Source organism: Tenrec ecaudatus, chromosome 16 (assembly GCF_050624435.1).
Source record: "Tenrec ecaudatus isolate mTenEca1 chromosome 16, mTenEca1.hap1, whole genome shotgun sequence".
NCBI lineage: Eukaryota > Metazoa > Chordata > Mammalia > Afrosoricida > Tenrecidae > Tenrec > Tenrec ecaudatus.
The window spans coordinates 49394618-49413759 of NC_134545.1; the positions used below are offsets into that span (position 1 = coordinate 49394618).

The 19142-nt window shown below is 56.4% G+C and overlaps 1 protein-coding gene across 1 annotated transcript in view; it reads right to left on the bottom strand.

The window, feature by feature from the left end:
* Positions 1–10679: 10679 nt before the first annotated feature.
* SLC29A3 (solute carrier family 29 member 3) overlaps positions 10680–19142 on the bottom strand; it is a 37988-nt gene continuing 29525 nt past the window's right edge. Inside the window, exons 4-6 of the mRNA XM_075534387.1 lie at positions 18659–18885; positions 13596–13758; positions 10680–11951 (exon numbers count right to left, since the gene is read on the bottom strand). Of these exons, the coding sequence (XP_075390502.1) occupies positions 11297–11951; positions 13596–13758; positions 18659–18885 (1045 nt within the window). The 3' untranslated portion in view covers positions 10680–11296. The remainder of the gene's footprint in view (positions 11952–13595; positions 13759–18658; positions 18886–19142) is intronic.

Sequence of the window (19142 nt, forward strand, 5' to 3'; positions counted from 1 at the left end):
CAGTGGCAAACTCGGGGTCAAGGATGTGTCTGTGTAGGGGTCCAAGCAATGTGTTCATATGGCTATGGGTTGGAATGTTTGCAAAAGGCATTTTATGCTGATTTCTTTTTTAATGTTCTAAATAGATCTTCTTTTTGGTACCAAATTTTATGCAACTGTTAAATTCTTTTTCTCCAAGAGGGTACCCCAAATTGTATAAGCTCCAGGCCCCCAAAAGCTTGCATGGCCCCAGCAGGGCCTGGTAAGAGCACAGCCGTGAGGGTGGGGGTGCTCAACGGGAAGAATTGCTCACAGCTGGACTCCTGAAGAACACAGGCCACCTGGGCTCACATTCCAGCTCAGCCACTCCCCACGGAGTTCAGCTGGGGAGATGCTTAATCTGTCTTAACCTTGGGTCTACTCATTTACGACATGGAGAGAGTAATCAGCCTTCCCTGACAGGAACAGAGAGGATCAAAGGGGGTAGTTCCTGTAGGGAGCCCCAACCCACTGCTCTTCAGTGGATTCCAACTCACGGCCACTCTTGAGGGCTTCGGAGAGCATACATCTTCACAGGAGTAGCCCCGTTTATCTCCTGGGGGTGGGGGGGAGAGTGGGTTAGAGTTGGCATTAAAGAGAACACCTCTTGGTTAGCATCCCAACACCCAACTCACAGCCACACTGCCAGGCCCTGTACAGAACCCGGGCCATTGGAAACTACAAAGGGGACCTGTTACGATGAGCGTGACTCCGTCTGTGTGTGACAAGTGGTGACCCCCAGGGGCTACAGAGAAGAGCTGCTCCTTGGGGTCTTCTTGGATATCACGGCTATGGGAGAGCCCGGAGCTGTCCACTTACTAACCGGGACGTTGGTGACTCTAGCCCACCCCGGCAGGGGGGGCGGGGCTCTCTTCTCTGCTCAGGACTAAGTCCAGGGCACCCCAGGGGGTCCTACTGCTCCGTCCTGCAAGCTCACGAAGAGTCGGCACCCATACAACGTCATTGTCCCAAGGGTGTGCTCCTGCTTTCTTTCAATGGCTTCCTGATGGCCCTCCCCTTCCTCCAAGTCCAGCTAGGAATGGGGGAGCCAAGGCCAGGGGAACTGGAGGCGGCCTCCTGGCTAGCACACCGGCCTGCCCTCGCTGCCTGGCCCCGCCCCCTCACCTGGACGCCCGCCCGTTGCCGGGGAACCACTGCCCGCCCCAGAGCGCCGGTTGGCTGGGAGGCCGCTCGCTCGTGGCATGCTCCACGGCTGTGCCAGCTGCCACCAGCGCCCCAGGCCCGCAGACGGCGGGAAGCAGGGCTTCACCTTCGTGGTGACTTCGGCTGGTGGATGCTCGGCGGACTGTCGGGGTCCGTGTGGGCCGTAACTGGATGCGGGCGTCCCTGCGTCGCCGCACGGCACTGGGCGGGGCGGCCCGGGAGAGCGAGGGTCCGCACCCACCTGGCCCAGGGATGCAGGCTCCTGAGCCCAGTCTCCGTCACCCGCAGGCAGCCCGGGCCCCACGGGCTCGCCCCGACAGTGATGCCAACCTTGGGCGGCCTGACCTCCAGGGACGTCTTTGCCTTGTTAGTATTGATCGGATCATACCAATGGGGAATAAGGAAACTTAGCATTGATTGCTTACTTCCCACCTTTGATAAACATCCTACTATTGAAACCTTACCGCTGCCCTGAGACTTATGAAGAGATAAGGAGACCACATGCCGAACCACGGCACCACCTGGGCTGCTTGCACAGGTCTCATTTTCCTTAGCCAAAGTGACAGTCGTGGAACAGCAATCCCCAAAAGTGGGAACAGGGCCGCCTGAGGCTGAAAAGCGGCTGAAGAGTGGGTGGCAGGACAGTGTGGGCTTGGGTCTTCCTGCATAGGCAAGCTCTTGCCCATTCTGAGGTGTGAGCCCCTCTGCCTGGGTCTGTTTCCTTGCCTGTGCACTAACGGAACCTGAGTGACATACTCAAGGACTCCTTGTATGTATGTGTGTGAATATGTATAGCTATGTATTTTTTCCTTTAAAGCAAACTATACCGTTACCTTAAGAGGAACCCACTATCATTTGTCAATACAATCTCTTAAGCAGTAGGTGTTGCTATGGTTAGGAAAAGTTCAGTCAGTTCTGTCTCTTAGCAACTCTGTGCACAACAGAACAGCCAAACACCGCCTGGTCCTGCGCCAGCACCCAGCTGTTCTGAGGTCTGAGCCACGGTGTCAATCTGTCTTGTCAAAGGTCTTCCTCTTTGTCGCTGCCCCTCTGGTTTTCGGAGCATGATGTCCTCCAGAGACTGGTCTCTTCACAACATGTCCAAAGTACAGGAGGTGTCGTCTTGCCATGTTGACCTCTAAGGAGCATGCTGGCTATAGGTCCTCTGAGACAGATGTTCTTGGCAGTCCATGGCACGTCCGGTCTCTACCAGCCCCATGATTGAAATGCCTTATCATTCAATGTCCAACTTCCACAGGCATGTGAGACTCAGTGCCCCTGGCTTAGTCCTCAGAGTAACATCCTTGCTTATCAACACCTTAGAGAGTCTTGTGCAGGTCTCATATGCTACCTCTTGAAATGGTTGCAGGCTGACGAGTTCTTTTGGAGACAGCGACTGTATTTTTCTCATATTCTTTGATGCGTCCTGCATCATTCAGTATTTTGCCAATAGAATCTTTCAATGTTGCAACTCAAGGCCTGGACTTTTTCTTTAGTTCTTTCAGTTAGAAGACATGCTGACTGCGTTTTTCCTTTCTGGTTTTCTAATGCTAGGTCTCTGCACATTTCATTATAATATTTGACTTTGTCTTGTTTTCCTTTGACGCTTTCTGTCCAGCTCTTTGATTTCATTATTTCTTCCATTTGCCTTCGCTCCTCCATGATTAAGAGCAAGTTTCAGAGTTTCTTCTGACATCCACTTTGATCTTTTCTCTCTTTCCTGTCTTTTAAATGACCTTTTGCTTTCTGCACGAGTGATGCCCTTAGTGACCTCCCACAGCTCATCAGGTCTTCTGTCACTAGTGTTCAATGCAGCAAATCTGTTCCTGAGAAGTTCTCAAAAGATAGGTGGGATATGCTCAAGGCTGAATTGTGGCTCCCAGGGACTTGTTTTATTTTTCTTCAGCTACCACCTGAATTATATATGACCAATTGATGGTCTGTTCCACAGTCCTCCCTGAGCAGGTTTTAGCTACTGATCCTGAGCTCTTCCCACCGATGTCGTCAGTTTGATTTCTGTGGATTCCATCTGGAGAAGTCCACAGATATGAGTCACCTTTTGTGTTTTGGGGTCCAAAAGGGGGGTACTTGTTAGCCCTTCAAAATTCTAATGTGATCTCTGGCTTCACTTCCATCACCAAGGCCATCATTTCCAATTGCTGCCCCTTCCTCTCTGCTTCCAAGTTTATCATTCCAAATGCCAATCATTATCAATACATCTGGACTGAAGGTGTGATCAATCCGGGGCTGAAGACATTGGTAGAATTCGCCCATCTTTTCATCACTAGCTTTGGTAGTTGGCGCATAAACTTGAATAAAAGTTGTATTGATCAGATTTCCTTGGATGCAGATCGATATAATCCTATCACAGACCAAACCATACTTTAAGCTAGACCTTGAAATGTCCTTTTATGAATAAGGCCAGGCCATCCCTCTCGCTGGTTCATTTCCGGCACAGTAAACCATATGCATGTCCGGTGCAAAATGGCCACTCCCAACCCATTTCCGCTCACGAATGCCTAGAATGTCCATTTTCATGCATTCCGTTTCATTTTCTCCAACTTCCAATTTTCCTAGAGTCGGACTTCGTACATTCCAAGTTCTGATTAGTAATTGATGTTGGCAGCTGTTTCTTCTCATTTTGAGTCGCTCCCATCAGCAAATGAAGGTCCTGAAGGCTTTGCTCCATCCACGTCACCGTGCTGACTCTGGTTTGAGAAGGCGGCTCTTTCCTGTCATGTGTCGGTGCCTTCTGACCCGAGGGGCTCATCTTCTGGCACCGTCTCCGACCATGACCGGCCTCTTTTCATGACAGTGTTTTCACTCTGTGGCTCCTTCCTCACAAGTAGACAGCCGATTCTTTCTTCACGGTCTGTTCTCACTCTGGGAGCTCTCAGTCTGTTCTCAGCAGGGGGGACCCTGCTGGCCTTTGAGCCACCAGTGACATGACTTGCAGCATCACACAAACACACAGCCACCGCACCACGACCAACTGACGGGCAGGCGGTGGTAAGTCAAAGGCAAGAAGCCACAAGCCTGCAAATAAAAACAAACCATGGTTGTCGATCCTTCCGGGCAGGACCTGGAACCAAGGCCGACCTCCTTTTGGTGAAAAGGGCGTGTAGCGGCTTTTAACAGGGTGTGAAGCGGTTCCCATCTTAGATGGGAAGTTTCTCCTGTGGGGGATCAGGATTGAGGAAACCTCCAAAGGGCAGTGCCTCCAGAGGCTGAAAGGTTGCTGTCTGGTGGCCTGCCCAATAGCCCCTCACTCCAGCCAGCCCGGTACCAGTAGTTGCTTTCTGTGCTGGGAGCCCGATCCAGTGTGCATGTCTCGTATCTCGCACGTGCTCTGATTCTTTGAGGGTCTACGGACTCTGTGGGGGTAGGAGATAACTCTTTGTGGTACCTCCCGCCCCCGCCAGCCTCCCATCTCGGACATATTGAGATAGCAGCCAAGCAGCAGAACCCATGCCTGGGCACTGGAGGTGGGGCAGCAATAGCCTTGTCTTCAAAGCAGCTCAGCTTTTAGGGCAGCGGTTCTCAACCTTCCTAATGCAATGCCGCGGCCCTTTCATACAGTTCCTCATGTTGTCGTGACCCCCAAACCATAACATTACTTTCATTGTTACTGCATAAGTGTCATTTTGCTACTGTTATGAATCAGGAGACCCCTGTGAAAGGGTCGTTCGACTCCCAGAGGGGTCGCGACCCACGGGTTGAGAACCACTGCTCTATTACGCAGTCTGCACTGTTATGGTGTCTGAATGGGAAAGAAATGCTGGGGAGGGGGCTAGCCAAGTGGAGTGGATGGAGTTGCCCTCCACAGCAGGCCAGGGAAGGGTGAGGGGATACAGAAAGGGCCCGGCTCATGGAATGAACTTGGTGACGTGGCTGGCTGCTACCCTGCACCCACCTAGTTGGTCCCCCCTGCCAGCTGTGGCCCCGTGCCCTTCATTATGAGGACAGAGGAGAACATGCAATACCACTCCTTCCACGTATAGTCCCGACACCACTCAGGCTTCTAGAGTCCGGTCTCCCCGCACAGGATGGAGCCTGTGGGGTTTCGAAGTCTCCTTTGTCCCCCTGGCTTGAGGTGACGGCAGCCGCAGCCCAGCAGAGCCCAAACACCCACTGCCCACAGACCAAAGGAAGAGCCGCCGTCCCTGAGGGACCCCTGCCCCCTGTCATGGTCTGCCCTGCGTGTCTGAAGGGAATGGGGAATGGCTTATGGGGGAAGAAAGGGCGCCTTGGACCTCCACTGGTCTGTAAACGTGGCCTAGCTCCGAGCAATTCGGAAGCCGGAGGAGGGGAACGGAAGGAAGCCAGGCAGGTAAAGAGGTCCCTCTGGCTCAGATCTGAGCGCGTGGAAAACCAAAGCATCCTGTATCAAGCTCGGGGTGAGGGCAGGGCAAGATCCTACATGGAGGCCTGTAGCCCAGTCTCCAAGTATGTTCACATGAGGAAGCAAGAAGCAAACTGAAGACAGGTCCTTCCCTCCACTTTGACACGGCCAGTTCTATTGGGAACCTGCAAGGCCAGGTTTGACACCAGACTTCCCCAGGCCCTCCGCAGTTCACTCTGGGATGAGACCGTGCAGTCCCAGACCTCGGGGCATGTAGCAGGTGCCACGTGGAGCCTACTAGTGTTTCCAGCACATTGCCCTGGGAGGGATGGGCCCAGGAAAGGGCCTGCTGGGCCTTAGTCACAGCCTTGGGACCCCCGGGAAAGAAGAGTCAGCAGTCCCCAGTACCCACACACAGGCCAGCAGAGGAGAGGGGGCGGACCCTGGTCTCTTGGTCCCGCAGACCCCTTTCCTGTTGGGATAAGATACAAAGGGGGCTAAGGGACACATAGCCATCAGACCAGCAGCAGTTCATATTTTGTTGGACCCAGAGACAACGTCACGATAAAACAAAGACTGAAGTGGTTGGGGACTTCATTTAACTTGGATCCACAATCAGTGCTCACAGAGGCAGCAATCAAGCGATCAGACGACATACTGAGGTGGCCTCTTTAAACTGTTAAAGAGCCACAGTCACCTTGAAGATTAAGGACCCCGGCGCCCAAGACGTGGAATTTTCAAGCCCCTCCTGAGCATGTGAAAGTTGGACACGGAATAGGAAAGACCAGAGAAGGATCGGTGCATTTGAATGACAGTGCTGGCAAAGAGCAATGGAAGTCCCGCGGCAGCCGGCAATTCGCACAGCTCTCTGGGAGGGTGTGCAGCCGGCAACCCGCACAGCTCTCTGGGAGGGTGTGCAGCCGGCAACCTGCACAGCTCTCTGGGAGGGTGTGCAGCCGGCAACCCACACAGCTCTCTAGGAGGGTGTGCAGCCGGAAGGTGCCTTAGAAGAGAGGGCGGCGGAAGCCCATCGCATGTCCTCGCACATGCTGGTCAGGAGAGACTAGTCCCTGGAGAAGGGCATGGTGCTTGGGGATGTAAGGGGTCAGAGGAAAAGAGAAAGCCACTCAACCGGATGGATTGACAAGGGGCTGCACCAACAGGCTCACACGGAACAATTGTGAGGATGGCCCAGGACTGACCCGGAAGTGCTTCCTTCTGCCCTACATGGGGCACTGTGAGCCGCAGCTGACCTGATGACACCAACAACACCGTGGGTGGCTTTGGTGGCTTTCAAAGGACTCTGACCTTAAAAATTCAGAGGCAGGCAAGATTGGTACCCGAGTTATAGATGAAGACACAGGCTTGGCGAGGCTAGTACTTGCCCAAAGTCACACCAACTCAGGCTCTGGCCCTGGGCTGTAAGGCCTGTGTCTCCCAATGCCATGTCAAGAAGCTCACCCGGGGAGGCTGGTCCTTAAAGCCTGAGGAGTGGAAGGAGCAAACACCCTCACTGGAGCCAGGGCCAGACTGGTGCGGCACTGACAGGCCGGGCGTGTTTGAGCGTTTAGCTGCTCCCGGGAGTCGGAAAGCAGAAGGCCAGGCGGAGGCTGCGCCCTAAGACAGCCCTGGCAGAGCTCACTGGAAAATGCAGGCCGGTTTTTGTGTCAAGGGTTGCTGCTTGGCAAAGGCTCATTTCCCTTTTGGAGTCTCAGCAAAGACTCAGCAGAATGAGGCGCACTTAGCACCACCTCAGCGCTAATGAGCTCCCAGCACAGGTGCAAGGTGTGACCCTGACCCCCAGGCAGGAGGCAGCTCCTCACCCCCCCCCCCACCGCCTGCTGCTCCCCAGCCAGAGGAAGGCCTGGGAGGGGGTGAGACCTCCACTGCTTCTGGTTTGACACCTCCCAGCTGACGAGCCCCTACCCCCCTCTCACCCCTCTGCTCTCCATCCGGCGCCCTGGTGGCTGAAGGGAGGAGGTGGGAAAGATGCAACGGAAGAGCAAAGCCACTGGGTGCCAAGGGTGGGGGCGGTAGAGGAGCCTGGCATCTAACATGCCCGAGCCTGGGCTCCTTTGTAAGGAAGGCCATGCAAGTGCCTGACGGCATTTGGTCCTTGAATGACTCTCCATCCGGGCCCTCAGCTGGCACTGCCATGGATGAAGGAGGCTCTCTCTCTGCCAGGGCCAGTGTTTGGCAGTCCCGCACCACACAGCGGTTCTACAGATTGGATTCCCCGACTAGGGATGTTTTAGAAATGCAGGCTCCCATACACCCCCTGGCCCTCTCCAGAGCCATGGACTCTTGAGTTGGGGGTCGGTCGGTCCAGCAACCTGCCTTTATAAGGAGACTCTCATGAGAGCAGCTGCCACGGGGCTTGAGTCGGAGTCAGGCCTGGGCTTGAACCCAGCTCTGCCACTCAGCTGCCGGCTGCTGTGTGTCTTGAGTTTCCGTGCTGGCTGGCGTGTGTAAACTCTAGCTAGTGCCATTTCACAGAGTGTGACTGAGTGGGGAAGCCGCGTCACGCCCCAGCATGTGTGGCATGTGCTCGGGCGAGGCTGCAGGAAGGCAGGCCGGTGTGGAGGTGCTAGAAGACCTGGAGTCACCCTGCCATAGTGCGGGCCCTGGTGCAGGCCCTGGGGGAAGAGGGGTGGTAGGAAGGGGAGGGCCTGGACAGCAATAAACAGCCTGAGATCTCATCCCTAGGAGGCAAGTCAGGACCTATGGGAGGCCCAGCTCAGCAGGCAGCGGCCCTGAGCAAACCCACCCATGCGGAGGTCAGGGTCAGAATCCTGGGTGATCCAGGGGAACAGGGGTCAAGAACCAGTGGGAAAAGCAGGCCCAGCCAAGAGGACAGGTGGGAAAGACTTCTGGATTTAGGCCAACTTAGATCTGGTTCCGATATACACGGAGGGACCATGGGGAAGTCACTCAGCTGCACTGAGAGGTAATGGTGAAGGTCCTGGGGCAGCCACGTCAAGGGTGCAGGCGGCAGGATTAGAGGGCTCTGTTGAATCCAGGGTCCACGGCCTCCTGACGTGTGTGCGCTGCGTGCGTGTAGGGTGTGTTGTGTGTGTGGTATGTGCTATGCGTGTGTGCTGTATGGGGTGCTGTGTATGTGCTATGTGCAGTGTATGTGTGGTGTGTATGTGTCATGGGCCGCCGTGAGGCTGGCCTGTGTGCCAGGATGCAGTTAGCCAGTGGTGGAGAAGGGCATGGGAATGCTGGCCTGGGTGTCACTGGCAGTGAGGAGGAGCCAGCAGACATGAGCCTGCCACGTTGACATGAACTCGGGCCTTGAGTTTAAATCCAGCTGGGATTCACACCTCAAGTTATGTCTGTCTCCCTCTTCCACTTGGAGTTCTCCATGGAAGCACCAAGTTGTCCCCAAAGCTGGGTCCTCTTCTGGCATTGCGTCTCCCGCGTAGCGTACTGCGCGAAGGCAGCAGACGACAGTCTTTGCTTACAATGCCTGTCCAGGTTCCCACTCCTCCTGTCCCTGTGCACGTAGGGACAGTCATCTCCTGGGAAGGGCCCATCACCCCTGGATGAGAGGCTTTCCTTGGTGGATGAGTAAAAGGAAAGGGGGGGGGGTCTGAGACTGAGCACGTGCTCAGTGGGACACTGTCACTTGGTTCAATCAAAGAACTAGTGACTGATTCTACAGGACTGATGTGATGGGGACACGCGCGCACGCACACACACACGCCTGGACAGCCATGCTCTGTCCCTTACTCCCTCTCTGGCAGGGAAGGGTCCTTTGTGAATGCTCCGCCAAGACAGGTGACAGAGTGGGCAAAGGCTAGGTCCACCCCCGACTACCGTGCTCTTGGTGCTGATGTAACTGGCACTGTGTCGCCCTGCCTGGCCCCTGCTCCCTTCACTGCAGGCCTGTCCCAAAGCATGCCAGACCCTCACCTCATCCCAGTTAGCATTAGGGCTGCCCCCATCTGTCTTCACAGCTGACACTGCTGCCCATTTCTAGGACCCAGAGGTGGAGCTAGATCACTAAACACACGGATCCCGCCATCGTTCTCAGCATTAAAGTCAGGATGAAAAAGCCCAGGGGAGACTTCAGGCTCCCAAGACCGGAGGCATTTTCTCTTTTCTCTTTGTTTTAAGATAAACCTCTCGGTGCCCTCTCCAGCCTCAGGCCCAGAAAAGGGCACGCAGAAGCCCAAAACCAGGACGCACAGGCCTGTGGCTGGGGAGATGCTCCTCCTGCTCTCAGGGCTGCTGGGCCCCTCTTCATGGGCCTCCCCAGCCGAATGGAGTCCCTTCGCTCTCAGGTTGCCCAGACAGCCAGCTCCCCCGGGGACCCTTATCAGACACACTACGTTCATGGAAGGCTCTGCAGATGGGTCCCCCAGCAAAGGGCAGCTGAGCATTGGGAGTGTCCTCTGAAGTTAAACGTGTCCGCCTGCTGCTGGCCGGATTCCACCTCACGGGGACCCGATAGGACAGAGAACTGCTCCAGTTTCCACGGCTGTACATCTTTAAGGAAGCAGACTGCCTCATTTTTCTCCAGAAGACCAGCTAGTGGGTTTGAACTGCTTGCCTTCTGGTGAGCAGACCTACACTGAACCACAGGGCCACCAGGCCTTCTTCCTTTTAAGCAGCAGCATCAAAATATCCAGCTCTCCCCACAGCAAACCGGGACAAACTCACAGCTGATGCAGCGCAGCGTCTAACTGCAGTGGGACACGGCACAGCAGTTACACACTACGCGGCTAACTACGAGGTCAGCAGTTTGAACCTGCCAGAAGCTTCACTGGAAAACGATCAGGCTGCCTACTACCATAGACATTTAAAGCCTCAGAACCCAAGGGGGAAGTTCTAGCCTGCCCTCCAGGTTGCTATGGGTCAAAATAGAATCAAGGGAGGTGGGAGAAATCATTTTGGCTGACCAATTCCAAAGCTCTCCTGAATTACATATAAAGCAACCTGTGACACTGAAGGGCCTGTGGGCCCTGTTGGGGATGTGACATCAGGCCACATACCTCTGGCTGTGGTCCAGCCAACAGGGGACATGGGGGAGACTCAAGGGGCGAGGGCCAACTTGGGGCGTCATTATTTCCTGCAGGTTTCCGACAGCCTGGCCGACCCGCGCTGAAACAGTATGCTGTTGCCCAATTAGTGCTCAGGCCAGCCAGGCTTTTATAAAAGACCCAAGATTTATTATGCCCTTGGACCACAGAAACATGGAAAGACCCTGCCTTGACCGAGCTCATGGACCCCAAGCCTACACACTGCTCCAGCCCACATTTCTGGATTGGCGGCTTCCTTCCTAGAAAGCCTATCTTACTGGCATGTTCAGGCTGGAGGGAGGGATCTGCGCAGACTTGGGCCCGGGGACCCAACCCAGGGCAGGGGCCTGAGAGCTCTCTCACCTCTTGAGGTCAGATGAGAGGAGCAAGGCTTGGGGCATGCACACTGGCTTTGGAACTGCCTGGCGGTCGGCCAGGCCCGGGGAGCACCTTCAAGCTGGTGGGTGTTAGCCTCAGCTACCAACAGGGCACTGCCTCTTGGTGACAGGGGACCCATGTTGTCACGATCCTCTTCAAATGTCTCAGCGTGTCTGAAGAGGTGGTGTGTCATAAGACAGTGTGTGCGGTGTGCTCTTGGCTGGTCCCAACCCCCAGGAGATGAGGCCTGGGTGAGTTCTTCTCTTTGCACCCAGGGGACCTCCAGCCCTTCCTTCCTCTCCCCCAGGCTCTCCCAGCACGTCCTCCCACCTCCCGGCAGCTCCCTGGCATCCAGGCCGCCGCCCTCCTAGATGAGGTGCACCAGCAGAGTGGAGCAGGTGGAGCCGAGCAGCAGGCCCACGCTCAGGTAAAAGGCCATCACCACGCCTGTGGCCTCGGCCAGCTCCCGAGGCACGATCTTGGGCCCGTAGATGAGCGCCAGGGTGCCGAGGTAGCCGTTGCTGAGGCCCAGCAGGGACGTGAAGAGTATGGGGTAGACGTCGGACGTGAAGACCACCAGCTGCAGGTGCACGCGGGGCTGGTAGTTGCAGAGCATGAAGAGTGGGGTGAGGCAGGTGCGGAGGAGCACGAGCCCCGGGAGCAGCTTACTTTTGGGCCCTGGCACCTGGATCCAGGCTGTGACCTGCCGGCCACACAGGTCGGCAAAGTTGTACAGGAGGAAGGTGGTGAGGGGGACGAAGAACTTGGTGGTCCACGGGGAGCCCGAGTCCTTGTTGACGGACTGGATGTTGGTGGAGAGGGCGGGGAAAATGAGGCTGGTGATGAAGAAGAGATACACGATGCAGAAGCCGAGGCCAGCAGTCGTCTTCAGGATGGGGCGGAGGGGGGGCGTGTGGGCGCAACTGGATGTGGGGGCCAACAAAGAGGCGCTCGGGGAGACCTGGGGCTGCCCCACTTCACCAGAAAATGCCCTGATTGGCCGAGCAGGCCTCATGTAGTACCTGTAGGGAAGAGAGCCAGGACAAGGTCAGAGGGCCAGCCAGAGAGCAGGCTCACTTAGGTTGCCGTGCAAACACATTGTTTGAAAGAAAGAGCGAGCTGTCAACATGCTCCCACCCCACCCCAACCCCTGCACCCAACACCATCAGTCTTTACCATGTCTGCCCTTCTGCCCAGGGCCAGAGCACGGGTCACTGTGTGTTGCCAAAGGGTCTTGCCGTAGTCACTTGATGCCCCCCGCCCCCCAGGCCACAGGTGTCTTGGAAAGCTGGCAGCTTCAGGCTGGCTGTATTAAGACGTAGGAGCTCCCACAGACGTGCTTGTCGAGAGCCCTGCTCTGGGCCCCATGTGACTCCGGGCCTCAGTGTTCTCCTCTGTGCAATGGGGCTGTGAGCTTTTACGTTGTGGCACAGGCTAAGGACAGCCCTGCCAACCCTCCCACCCTGAGAATCAAACGAGTCAGCAGGTGGGTGGGGGACCTCCCCTCCCCTGGAATGACTGAGCAGCGTGCTTCTGCTTGGCCCTGGTCTTCTTTCATAATGATTCTCTAGGGAGAGGAACCTCTGACTTCCGCTCTGCTCACAATGCTTCAAGAAGGCTCCTCGCCAACTTCCTCTGGCTGAAGCTCTTCCTCAGAGGTTCTCCCAAAGCTCCCTGCTTCCTCTCGTCGCCTTAGCCCCTGCCAGGGGGGACTCGTCAGATGGCCACTGGCGTTGCATAAGGCCCAGGGCCTCCAGGGCCGGAAGAGGCAGCGCCGCTGAGCCCTCGTGAGGGCAGTGCCTGTGACCTCCCTTGGGGTCGGCATCGGCCCGGGTGAGCACAGCTCTCTGCCGTCTGCACCACAGTCTTGATGGGCAGAGAAACAGAACCTGCCACAGGCTGGTGTGGCAGACCAGGGTGGCCTGGGTGTTTTCTGCCCAAGTGAGACAGGAACTTAGGTCACCAGTCACCCCAGTTTGCTTGAGATGGTCCCAGTTTTAGTACGAAAGCCCCTTGTCCTGGGAACCCACTCCGTCCCAGGCAAATGAGGATGACTGGCCACCCCAGTCCTCTGATGTAGGGATACAATGCGGATGTCCCTGAGAAGCAAGACAGGGGGGACATGCACTGGCTTACTTTGGAAGCATCCCCAGAAAAGACGAGCTCCTTGTACAGCACATCATGTTTGGGGAAGACAAGGGCCAGCAAAACCAGGGAATGCCTCCCTGGGATGTGAAGACGGCGGGGGGGGGGGGGGGGAGGGGTGGTGACAGCAGTCTGCCAAGGGGGTTGACTCAGGGCACCCCGAGAAAGAGAGAGTCATCCTGCCTCGCTTGGTGCCAGCACGGCTGATCCATACCCATCTTAGTCACTTGAGGACGAAGGTCCACCTGGCCCCGCCATGGAGTGTCCCATCCCCTCATGAGCCTGCGAGAACGGGACAAGGACGAACCGAGATGGGAAGGCATGGCCACGTCTGTCTCAGAAGCCCAGCCCAGCCGCTCCTTTAAAAGAGAGGAGTCTCCCGTAGCTTGGACGTGTTGTCAGGGGAGAGAAGTCCGGGGGGAGGGCATCGTGCTCAGCAGGTGGGGCAGTGGGGAGCCAGCCAGCACGAGGCTCCGGCTGCAGGGCAGCTGAGGCAGCCGCAGAGCGGGCGGCACCCTCACCTGGCGTACTCCAGCCTGGGCAGCAGCAGGTAGAGGGCAAGGCAGAGCACCAGGAAGATGTCGGCAGTCAGGAAGAAGGCCAGGGCGCTGTCTGTCACATCGTTGGACACCGCCAGGTCCACCAGCGAGGCCACGGCGCTGACGGTCCCACCCATGGCTCCTCCTGCAGGAACCAGAGGACACCCCAAAGGGGGAGGTCAGTGGGATGGGGTGCAGGCCAATCTTCCTGATGCCTCAAACCATCCTGCGAGAAAAATGCTCCTGCCCCTGAGAACAGGGCCATGTCCTCACAGCTCCTGTGAACTTGGCACACAGAGGAGCATCGTCACTCCCGGCTGTCCTCGTCCCTGGTCAGGGGCTTCTCTCCAATGGGGCTGTTTGGAGGCTGCTGTCTGAGGTAGCAAATGCCGCACGAGCTCCAGCCCCCACCCGGGTTCTGGTTTTATTTCCCACCCTTGGCTGTCCTTCGCCCCCTCCTACCCTGCTGATGGGTCTCCAAGAGGCCTGAGCTTCTTCTCGGCTGCCCTTGGCCCAGACATCCCACTGAGAACTGGGAGAAAGTTCAGGAAGTCCCTAGCACAGATTCTCCCAGGGAGCCCTGACATGGCTACAAATGGCCAGTCTCCCACCATCAGCGCACATAACGTACCTCTTACCGAGGCAGTGGGGGAGCCTACACACATGAGCACACACAGACACACACATGGACCCCCTCACGCATGCACGCCCATGCTCACATGTGCATGCAACTGCTCTGCCGCAGAGGGGGCCCCACCTGCCAAGGTCTCTGACATAGGCCCTGCATCATGTGACAGTCTTCCACTGCTCCCTAGCCAGGGAGGCGTCCCAGTCTGGCAGGTCACAGGCCTGAGAGCCACAGATGTACTTCTGGCCTGTGGCTCTGCCACTTACTAGCCAGGTGACCCTGCAGGCCAGCCTCTCCTAGAAGCAGGGGTGCTAACACCTGCTTGAGGACTTCCGGAGAAGATGCTGGGAATGGGCCTGGTGCAGGCCGGTGTCCGCCACGGCGCTGCCTTCCCCGGGCATCCAACTTTGTGCCTGGGAGGCTGGAACTGGGTCACCTTCTGGTCAGAGTCAGAGGGCCTGGATGTGGCGCTAGCTTGGGGAGCACTTCGTATGTGTGGGCAGACTCGAGAAGCCCTCTCTCTCCACCCCAGTTGATTTGCCTGGAATGTGGGCTAGTCCTTGTCTTCTTCAGCATGTGAGAGTGCAGCGAGGTGGTGGGGGGGCGGGGCGGGCTAAGGAATGAGGAACACCACATGCACGGGCAGTCTGCTGGCAACCAATACAGTGGGTGTCCAGACGAGGCCATTCCAAATGGGCCAAGAAGACTGGTGACACACCATCAGGTGGGGCCAGCAGTCTGGTCCACATGTGGGTACAAAGTGCTCTGGCAGTTTGTCCTGTTCCACTTTTCTGCCCGTGGTTGCCTGGAGCCACGATGGCCACCATCACTCCGAGGCTCTCCACAACCCCTCAGCGGTTCCAACATTAGCCTGGCGGCCGGGGGCTGGGCTCCGGGGGCAGGGCGGCGACAGAGCAGTGCGCTGTGAGAGCGCAGACTCTGGATGAGCACACGCCCAGCTCTGCTTCCCCAACTGGGCGGTCTTGGGGAAGCCATCACCACGCCTGGTCTGCGTGGTGGGGATGCCACCTATTACATAGGGCTCTTCTGAAGGTCAGAGGGGTATGCAGAAGAATCCCTGCGGTTGAAATGCCGAGTCCCACTCGGTCCCCGGCTCTTTCTGTTCTCCCCACATCAAAGCAGCAACAGCAGAGTCAACTCGTTGCCAAAAGGGTGCCCACTTCTGAGAAGCTGTAATCCCCACCTGGGCGTTGTGTGAGCACTGGGGTGAAACTCATTAAGACGTTTCCCAGCTGCCCCAAGGAACGCTATCTTAACATCACTGCCTATTGATTTTCCCTCTCCCTTCCCGACTTGTGCAGGATTTACAATATTATCATCAACAACAAGCCAGGCCTCCGGGGAGCTCATCCTTCATGACTCCCTACTTTTATCTCATCAGTTATGGAAATACATGCAAATGAGGGGCTTAAAAAAACCATCAGTACAAAACAAATGGATTGTTCCTTCAGATGCCAACACACACAGAATTCACAGATCGGCTCCTCAGAACAAAAAAAGATAAATAAGTAACCGGGGCTGGTGGAGTGACACTGGGGCCTCCTGGGGGACAGTGTCTGCAGTGGTGAGGTGGCCTCACACTTTGATGCCAATGGGTTAGGATGAAGGGTGCTAGTACTGACATACAAACACTACCTGCCCCTCACCTTTTAAACACACGGGCTCTTGGAACACCTTGGAGAGCCCCTGGGGAGGTATGAAGATGAGCTCAGTCCACTGTTAGCTGAGAGCGGGACGTTGTCACCTGCCTGGCACGCTCCACAAGAAAGGCCCGGAGATCTGCTTCCAAAGCCTGCCACTGACCCCCCCCCCCAGACAGGTCCACCCGACCCATGTGGACGAAACCCCCAGACACAGACAGGTCTACTCCAAACTACATGGGAGAAACCCCCAGAGACAGGCAGGTCCACTCCAAACCACGTGGGTGAAACCCCGGGAGACAGGCAGGTCCACTCCAAACCACGTGGGTGAAACCCCAGGAGACAGGAAGGTCCACTCCAAACCACGTGGGTGAAACCCCAGGAGACAGGCAGGTACACCCCGAGCCACATGGATGAAAGCCACTGGGCACAGGCCCACTCCAACCCATGTGGGGTCTCCAAGAGTCTGGCAGACTTGACAGCAAATGGTTCCCTTCCTCAAAGAGCGGTTTATGCATTGGGCTGAGATCCGAAAGTTTGGCAGTTTGAAACCACCAGCCACTCTGGGAAAGAAGCACGAGGCTCTCCACAGGGGAGCACTACCCTGTCCTAGAGGTACAGGGTCACCATGTCAGTACTGACTCGGTGGCAGGGAGTTTGAGTTTGGGTTAGGTTCCCTTCCTTAGGAGACACCTGGGGGCGGGCTGGACATGAAGGGACACCTGGAAATGTCACTGGCTTCTAGAGAGACCACCATCAAGGCTGAAGAGTCATCAGTGCATTTGACAAACCATGATCTGAATCACACCTTAACCCTTTCTCCACTTGACTTCAGAGCCACATATACCTCAAGAGCCGCGTCGCTTGCCTGGCAGGTGGGGGCGGTCTGAGGGGCTAGGTACCACGTTCAGACACCAGAAGTGACCGGAGAGAGCCCAGGCTGGTGGCCAGCGCCCTCGGGCTCTGTCCTGCTGTTTGCAGGGTCACTGTGACCGGGGCCCCACTCCACAGCACCTACCAATCACCCGCTGCCCAGACACACCGTCCTCAGGTCCATACCTGGGAAGCTTAGTCTGTGCTCAGAAACAGCAGAGTCTGGTTTGTGAAGTCTTAGTATTTCCCAGAATATAGCCAGAAGCCGAATCCTATACATTAAGGGTGGCAAACAGATTTGAGCTCCCTTCTAAGCGCTGATCAGTTGAGAGTAACTACCTGAAGTGCTGGGTTGAGAAGACTTGAGAGGCTGAGGAGGAACGATCCCATCGATTAGTAATGTCTGGCACTGGTGTGGGAGTGGGAGGGGTGGTGTACTTGTCAGGGTCTGTCAACCCCGTGACACATACTACCTGGCATAGAGCAGTTTCTCAAGGAGGCACGCAGGACAGAGCATTGGAGCCCCCAGTCTTGCTTTAAGGGACGTGGTCTTCTAGCAAAGCCTGGATTCTTACGGACCCAGCTCTCTTCTATCTTTTGGGGCCAGCTGGATACGGCTCTGGCTTAGAGAACAAAACGGCTAAGGTCGAGACAACAGACATAGTGTCAGCGGCCAAACTCGAGCTTCCACCCCTCAGCAGCCCTCTGGCTGTTCCCGTGCACCAGACGCATGGGGCAACGGTTAAGGGAGGGGCTGCTGCGAGGCCATCCGCCCCTGGGAGGAGGGATCTGGTTCACCTCAGAATCCTCAGCATGCAGTAGGCCCTCTGTTAGTCAAGAAGGGAGAAAGGACAGCAGGAAGGAAGGTAAGAAGGGAGATAAAGGAAAGGGAACACTGAAAGCCAGAAGAAGACGGTGGGAGAGGAAGGGGAGGGGGCACAGGGAAGGGGGTGCTGGTTTCAGGAACTGCAGGTGGTGTGTTCCACAAACGGATGCGGCTCCCAAGAGCCCTTCTTACAGTATGGCTCCCAGCGTCCCCAGGCGTTCTCTTTCTTAGATAGGTCTGGGCCTACGATTCAGGCGGCAGTGAGCCTAGGCGGCTCCTGTGGCTAAGTGATCAAGGGAAATGGCGCTTCTGTTGGATTTCCTGGGGTGTCTGCTCTTGGAATCCAGACAGCGTGACACCAAGAGGCTCAAGCAGCCACAGTGTGTTCCCGGGCGGAGAAACCCGAGTCCCAGCCGAGAACCATCGGGGCTTCCAGCCAGCCAAATCCCAAGCCATCAAGTCGATTCTAGCTCCCAGCAACCTATGGGACAAGGCAGAACTGCCCTGTAGGTTTCCAAGACTACAACTCATTCTGGGAGTAGAAAGTCTTCTCCTGAGGAGCGGCTGGTGTTTTCAAACTGCTGACCTTGAGGCTAGCAGCCCAATGCATAACCACTACGCTCCCAGGGGTCAGTCAGTGCCGAGTCAACAAGCCATATGGCCAGGGGATCGTCCAGGCCCTGGTCAAGCCAGTACCGTATGGAAAAGAGATGCGCTGCCCCTGCCACACCCTGCCTGAACTGCGACTTCATTCTAGAGTGGCTGTTTACACAGCAGGCTTCCCAGACAATTGACACACACCTCCCACCACCTCCAGCTGCTGCCCAGTGGGTCATGACTCACGGCTGTACCGTGTGTGTCAGAGGAGAAAGTTTCCAAAGTTGCTGGGCCATTTTCCCGTGACATCTCCAGGTAGACTCCGACCACTAAGCTCTCAGTCAGCAATTGAGTGCATTAACTGTTTGCACACCCCCTAACACAGGGGCGGGAATACACTCACCTACGGCTTATTCCTGTGATCCATAACCTGGTCAAGTGCCAGGACCCCAGCTCTCACCTGATATCAGGGCCTGGGAGTTCCTCATCGGGAAGGAGCCCGTCAGGCCTAAGATGCTGCTGTTGAAGACAGTGGCGATGCCGCTGATGATGGCCATGCTGGCAATGGTGACAGCGAAGAAGCCGTAGGTCCAGGAGGAAGTGTCCACTTTCACGAGCACAGTCATCACCAGGAAGATGGCCAGCATGATGGCCAGAGATGTCAGGACACGGACTTGGACTGGAACCCTGGGGCAGACAGAGCTGGTTAGAGAGCCACTTGGGGCTCACCTTCCGAGAGGAAGCCGGCGAGCTCAAGGGTTGGCAGTGTCCCCTCAGTAGGGAGCAACCTGGCCTGGCCGGATCCCTGGGTAGGTGGCCTCATGACAATTACTCAGGGCCTCTGGATGCAGCCTCAGTAACTGGATGATGGGGAGGGGAACTGCCATGGGCTGAATTGTGCCTCCTCCAATGTGTGCTGTCCATCCGACGCCCTCTACCTGGTG